This window comes from Nematolebias whitei, chromosome 5 (genome assembly GCF_014905685.2).
Source record: "Nematolebias whitei isolate Nwh7 chromosome 5, NemWhi1, whole genome shotgun sequence".
Classification (NCBI taxonomy): Eukaryota; Metazoa; Chordata; class Actinopteri; order Cyprinodontiformes; family Rivulidae; genus Nematolebias; species Nematolebias whitei.
The window spans coordinates 19724798-19731777 of record NC_056502.1 but is presented as its reverse complement, the minus strand read 5'-3'; the positions used below and the strand labels follow the sequence as shown (position 1 = coordinate 19731777).

The 6980-nt window shown below is 40.3% G+C and overlaps 1 protein-coding gene across 1 annotated transcript; it reads left to right on the top strand.

Annotated features, from left to right (window-relative positions):
* Window positions 1-3283: 3283 nt before the first annotated feature.
* Window positions 3284-6284, top strand: LOC119410065 (pyruvate kinase PKM; the record flags this gene model as incomplete). Its single annotated transcript, XM_037676969.1, is given in 4 exon segments — window positions 3284-3557; window positions 5197-5347; window positions 5870-6022; window positions 6118-6284. Coding segments are annotated over 4 exon segments (745 nt in total), but the record flags the coding sequence as incomplete, so codon positions are not given.
* Window positions 6285-6980: the final 696 nt, after the last annotated feature.

Genomic DNA, 6980 nt, shown 5'->3' with positions numbered 1-6980 from the left:
TGTAGTGAGTCACGTGAGGTACGTGTCACTTGTTGTATGACAAATATATGAATTATATATGCATACAATATTCACGAGTTCTTCATTTTTCTGACTGTAAATGTCGTGCATTGAATTTAACAGAAATGTGAACGAGAGACGTTATTTATCTTTGACCCATCAAATGAATGGAATCATTTATTTTCAAAATCAAAGTTTAACATCAAACATTTACATTAATTTGGCAAAATATGAAAATAATAACAGACAGTTTCACAGAAAATGAACTTCAAATCACTCGGCGGTGATTTGAGGACTTTGCTTCAGACATTTCTAAAAATATCTGTACTGATTTATGAGAGAGAGGTGAGTTTAAGAGTAAATTGAGATTTATCTTACAGAGGAATATGTGAGGGAGATTTAATCTGTTTAACCAGAAGTTGCACGCTCCGTCCGATCTCAGCTTCTCACGGTACACTTGGTCAAAATAGAACCATCTACCTGTTGACGATGAATCAGCGTTGGATGTAGTTCCTTTCTGACTCGTTTCAGCGTCTCCGTCGAGAGCTACCAAACCTTCAGAAAGTCGTGCGTTGATTAGCTCAAAACAGAATTATAATCCCCAAAAAACCTCTGGATTCTTCATTGCTCTGAAGCTTTCAGAACCGACTGCATTCTCAATCTTGGAACTCTCACATTCTCCAGAACTCTCAATCTGTTGTCAGCTTTCATTCTAACTTGAACTGGGCAGTTGTCACATTTTAAATGAGTTTACTTCCTGTTCAGTTTAGAGCTTTCTGATTCGTGGAAGGACCAGAAAGAGGTGTGTTTTTGACGTAAGGTGTTTATCAACAGTCGAGGTCAGAGAATGAAACTTGTTTAACATACAGAAAAGATTATTGCAGGAGCAGCAGACTTTCTGGAGTCTACTCTTGGTAATCTTCTGAAAAAGTTTAAACATGACATTTCTTCTTCAGTAAACATTTTAGTTGACCGAAGACCAACCTTTCACATACTTACGACAGCTTGCTCATTTCAGACAGAAAATCAAGAAAGGCATATTCAGGTGATTTCTTCTCTGAATGAGGAACAAAAATCATTACTTACTGTTTATGTAAAATAAAAATTAGTAGTTCTTTTCAACCTGTAAAGCATTGAGTGAACTAACACAATTTGATTATCAAAACATTTGTAAGACAGTAATGATTATAAAGAATTGTCTTTTCTGCTTGATTAATTCAAGAAAGAAAGTTCATCAGATGGCCCAGACTCATTCAGATCAATGAAAATAACAGTCTCTGTCCATCTGGTAGATTTGAGGTCATCTGGTTCACTACACATGCATTCCATAAGCTTCCTTTTTTTTTATTTTAACACCTTAAAACATGCACAAAATCTAAACTAAAACTATTTTTTGGGGGGAAAAAGCTTATTTGTACACATTAACATGCAGTGTCATGCAAAAAAAAAAAAAGGGTCAAATTCTGTATTATTGTGGTAATTTGCACAATAAAATGAAATCGTTTTTTGCACATTTTAGTTTTGATGTACAATTTTTAAAAATAAAAGCACAAAACCAAACAGTTCCTTTGGAGTTGATATTTGTCAAGAATTAAAACACCTTCAGTCTTTCAGCTCTTTGAACACAGTCAGTTCTTGTTTGGAGGATTTTTTTTTTTTTTCAAATTGTCCAACAAAAAGCTTCTGTTTGAGTAAGAATAACAATATTGCGGGATGTTTTAATCATTATAAACCAGTTACAGTAAATACTACCGTATTTTCTGGACTATAAGTCGCTCCAGAGTATAGGTTGCATCAGTCAAAAAATGCCTCACGAAGAGGACAAAAACAATGTATAAGTTGCTTTTATTTAGACGTGTATTTCACAAAGTGCAAGAACAGACATTTAATATGAAATAACAACAACACACAGAACATACCTGGGATCCTGAAGCCAACGTGTTCAACAAGCAAGTTACCTGTAAATTCATCAATCTCATTCCACGTCACTGAATTTATTGAATTCTTATCCTCAGTGTCGCTTCTGAACAACTCCGCCTTTTGGGGGCATTTTACTTGTGTTAAGTTTTTCTCTGTTTTCTTTATGATTGTGGGGGCTAGCAGTAGAGGAACAACATATAGCTGTTAAAAGCCTAGCGGGCCCTCTCGCAGCTGCAAATAGTAATGTTTACGCTTTAGTTTACTCAGTATGAATGAACATTTAACGCGTCAGTCAAAAATTGTGTCATGAATATGGAAAAAATTTAAATAAGTTGCTCTGGACTATTAGTCACAGGAGTGGCCAAACTATTAAATAAAGTGTGACTTATTGTCTGGAAAATATGGTCATTAGTTCATATTCATTGATTGGTTGAAACAGAGGCAATACTGGCTGTTTGTTTTATTCTTTATTTTTCATAGAAGAGTGAAATATATGAATGAGTGAATTTGAGTGCTTATATGTGGAATTTGTTTTTGAGATGGATGAATCTAAACAGAATATGTTCTGTCAAAAAAAGGCTTTAAGAACTTTATAAAATAGATATATGATTGTAAAGCAACTGTTGCTGTGAAGCAAATTGACTTTTTGTTTTTGACAGGCTGAGAGTGAAATTTCAGTTCTACAGATTATACAGATTACACTTTAAATCCATTTACTCTTAAATAACTAAAGTTTTAATCTCCAGGCAAGGTAGTTGAAATCAGGGAAACTGGCAATCCTCATTTGTTGACAAAAGAAGGAGTTGCAGCTGTTCTAGAGAAACCTTTTAATGGACGTTATGCAGCTTCTCATGTGAGACTGTGAGATGCACTCAGTGTCTGCGTTGTGAAGCACTCTCAGCTACTCCCCCTCTCAGTTTTAGCTCAGTATTTGTAAAAATGGCTGCACTGCAGCCAGTTTTCTGTCTGCGAAGACTGGTTCACTGCAGCAGCCACCTTGAAGGAACAGTTGAGCAGTTGAACATAACCATGCAACCATTATGAGCTTCATTTACACTTGTCCACTGGTTCATAAGATATTTTTCTAACACTACAAAAACACACACACAGGCCGAAACCTGATCTGCTTTGGCATTTGATGAATATTTAAATCCTGTCCTCTTCTTGCTTGACCTCTGCAGTAACGTTAGTTTAATGAAACAGAAACTCATAAACTTGGATACGTCTCACATGCAGAACCAGAACATCCCATAATGTCATAATTTCATCACGTCTCAGTCATTTAACGTCTGCCACACGTGCTCTCGTGTGTTTTTGCACGTTAAGTCTGTTCATTTCTGGCCCATCCTTGTGGCCCCTGCAGGCTCCAACTGGGTGGAGGCGGTGGTGGAAGCAGGCGGGGTCCTCTGCAGCCGTAAAGGCGTTAACCTCCCCGGCTGCGACCTCGTCGGCATGCAGGCGATCAGCGAGCAGGACGAGGCCGACCTGAGGTTCGGGGTGGCTCACGGCGTCGACATGGTGTTCGCCAGCTTCATCCGCTCGGCCCAGGACGTGAAGGACGTGCGTCGGGCTCTGGGGCCCCACGGGAGACACATCAAAGTGATCAGCAAGGTGGAGAGCCGGCAAGGAGTTCAGCAGTGAGTGAAGGTTTGAAATGAACGCTGTCGTTCTGACTCTAAGAGCAGCTGAAGAGAAGGATCAGACTGAGAGGACTCATAAACGTGTGAGGGACGGTGGTCCTGCTCCTCAAGCCTGAAGACCCCCATCTGTGAGTGGAGGCAGGATCTGATCAGTGATCGCTCCGTCTGTGTGGATTGATGCTGCCACTTAAAATATCTGACACAGTTTATGTCTCTGATCGCCTACTTTCATCACTCGGCTCGTTTGTCTCTATTTCTGCTCGCAGCGTTTACCCACAGCTTTCACTTGGATGTTTTTTAAATTAGATCATAAAGATTGAAATTCACACAACTGTGATCTGCTATGAGAATATTCACTGAGGCAAAACCCATTTATTTAGGATGCTGTTGTATGTTTCCGCTCCTGAATACTGATCATCGCCCGCTGTTAAATTTTGTCTGTTAGCAAAATATCTCATGAACTAATGAAGAGATTTCAGTTAAACTTGCAGGAAGTAATCTTTTGATTTACAACTATAACTGATTAACTTTTAGAGTTAACATAAATCAAGATGGTCGCCACAGCCAATTGAGCTCAAAAAGTACAAAAATGAACACAACTCAGTTAATTTTAAAATTTTTGCTCTAAAATTTGGCGTGAAAGTAGCTGAGACTGAACCATAACACATATTTTTAGCAGTAAAATGTTGGATAAAATATTTGTTTAAAATTTTTGCCATTAGATTTTGGAGTCTACTCTGTCTGTTAGCAAAATATCTAATGAACCACTGGATGGATTTTGATTAAACTTTCAGGAAGCAATCATTAGATGCAGACTTATAACTGGTTAACTTTTTAACTCGATCCAATTTAAGTTGGCAGCAGCAGGCAGTTAAACTTGTGGCACAAACATGTCTATATTTTTATCAATTTTACAAAAACTGTGCATTGGTTTGGCATGGTTGAGGTTGAGAGTTATTCACAACGCATAACTCCAATTGCTATCGTTTTGCAAATCTTTGCCTAAAAGTATAACATTACCTGATAACATAAACCCCATTAGTCTGTTAGCAAAATATTTCATGAAACACTGGCAGGATTTTAATGAAACTTTCTGAAAGTAAACACTACGTATAAATCTACAAGTGATTATCATTTGAATTAAATCAAAGTAAAGATGGCCACCACAGCTAATCAACATTTGTCAACACAAAGTAGCTATAAATTAGATAATTTTACAGATACTGAGCTAAAATCTGACATGGTATTAGCCGAGAGTTTGACTTGCAGTGTAGCATAAAAATGCACAACATATTATTTTTTAAATTTGACTGAAACGGCTACAACGCAATCGTTTTCTAACTTTTGGAGGATCTTACTTTAAGCTTCTGAAAGGCGGTGGGTAACATGTATTCCTTCAAAGATTCACAGGTATTCTACTTTTATGGCAATTCAATAATTTACTCTTCATTTTTTTAAATTTCAGGTGCAGTTTGCAAATTCCAATTTTTTTTGTATCTCAACATTTATATTCAGATAATATCCATAAATAAATTATTTTATTGGTCCTTTTGTCCCTTGTCCTCACCATTCTTGCATTTTGTACAAAATCTCCACTGAGCCCTTCACCTCCTCTTTCCTCCAATCTGTGCTTCAGTTTTGAGGAGATCCTCGCTGAGAGCGACGGTGTGATGGTTGCCAGGGGCGACCTGGGCATCGAGATCCCCGCTGAGAAAGTCTTCATTGCCCAGAAGATGATGATTGGGCGCTGCAACTCAGCTGGAAAGCCCGTCATCTGTGCCACACAGGTCAGAGCACAAACACGTCAAGAGATGGCAAAACATGCAAATGTAAACTGCAGTTTCAAGTGTCAAATGGACATTAAGACCTAAAAGGAGCAGATTAACCTCACGGTTTGCCGTAACCCAATTCCTCTTTGTGCACACAAACCCAGTGAGAGACACACACACGCTCACGCACTCCTGCAGCCATGTTGAGTCACGGCTCTGCATCTTGTTTGTGCTGCCCCTCTCGACTCACAGTGACAGCGTTATAGCAGGTTTTCTACTCGAGACCTGTGCTCGCAAACAACACCCACACACAGACTCTAATCAGCTTCATCTACAGCTTCTTAACCACAACAAATATGCATCTGCTCAGGCGGTGCTTCAAGACGTCTCCTCTTCTCGCTGCCTGTCCTTCTCATGGACCCTTGATGCACAATAACCGTCTGGATTCTTACAGGCCTTTAAAAATCCTTTGTGCTTTACGTAACGATCTGAATTATGGTTCCATAATGGAGTCTTTTGTGTCGCTTTGAATCTGTGTAGATGCTGGAGAGCATGGTGTCCCACCCACGGCCAACCAGAGCAGAGAGCAGTGACGTGGCCAACGCCGTGCTGGATGGGGCCGACTGTGTCATGTTATCTGGGGAGACCGCCAAGGGACTGTTTCCCGTGGAGTCGGTCGCAATGATGCACTCGGTGTGTGGTTCTGTGTGCAGATGTCATTTGTTTTATACTATCGGACTTGTTGGCCCCTGATAACACATCCATGCCTCACCTGCACCCTCTGTTAGATCTGCAGGGAAGCAGAGGCGGCCATTTTCCACCAGCAGCTGTTTGAGGAACTGCGCCGCCTCACGCCTTTGTCCTGCGACCCCACTGAAGTCACTGCCATCGGGGCGGTGGAGTCCTCCTTCAAATGCTGTGCCGGGGCCATCATAGTCCTCACCAACAGCGGCAGGTACACCGACCAACCTTCACAGAGACAAAAACACATATTCTGAATGACCCACTAATGATCATTGCTTTGAATTATACTAAAATTATCACACCTCCATTTTGCGGCACGTTCGCGTTCTTGCTTATGTCTTTTCAATTACTGACAAGTGAAGTGAACGTCAGTAATTGTTGCCTTGAACAGGCATCCATCCATCCATCCATCCATCCATCCATTATCTTTACCCGCTTCTTCCTTTTCGAGTCACAGGTGGCCATGTCCAGCTATCACTGTGTGAGAGGTGGGGGACACTTTGGCCTGGACAGGTCTCCAGTCCATCACAGGGACACATAGAGACAAACGAGACAAACAACCATTCACTCTCTCACTCACACCTAGGGACAATTTAGAGTTACCAATCAGCCTAACATGCATGTTTTTGGTCTGTGGGAGGAAACTGGAGTACCAGGAGAAAACCCATGCATACACAGAGAGAACATGCAAACTCCACTCAGAAAGGTCCTGGATTTGAACTATCGATCTTCTCCCTGAGAGGCAACAGCTCTACCAACTGAGCCACCGTGCCATCTTTCCTTGAACATGTTGACGAAAATATAGCATTTAGCAACAAGTTGAGAATATGAGGGTGTGCTGGATAATCGACACAGAAATGAACCAAAATGGGTTCAGGAGGGGAAGTAATATACATACATACATACA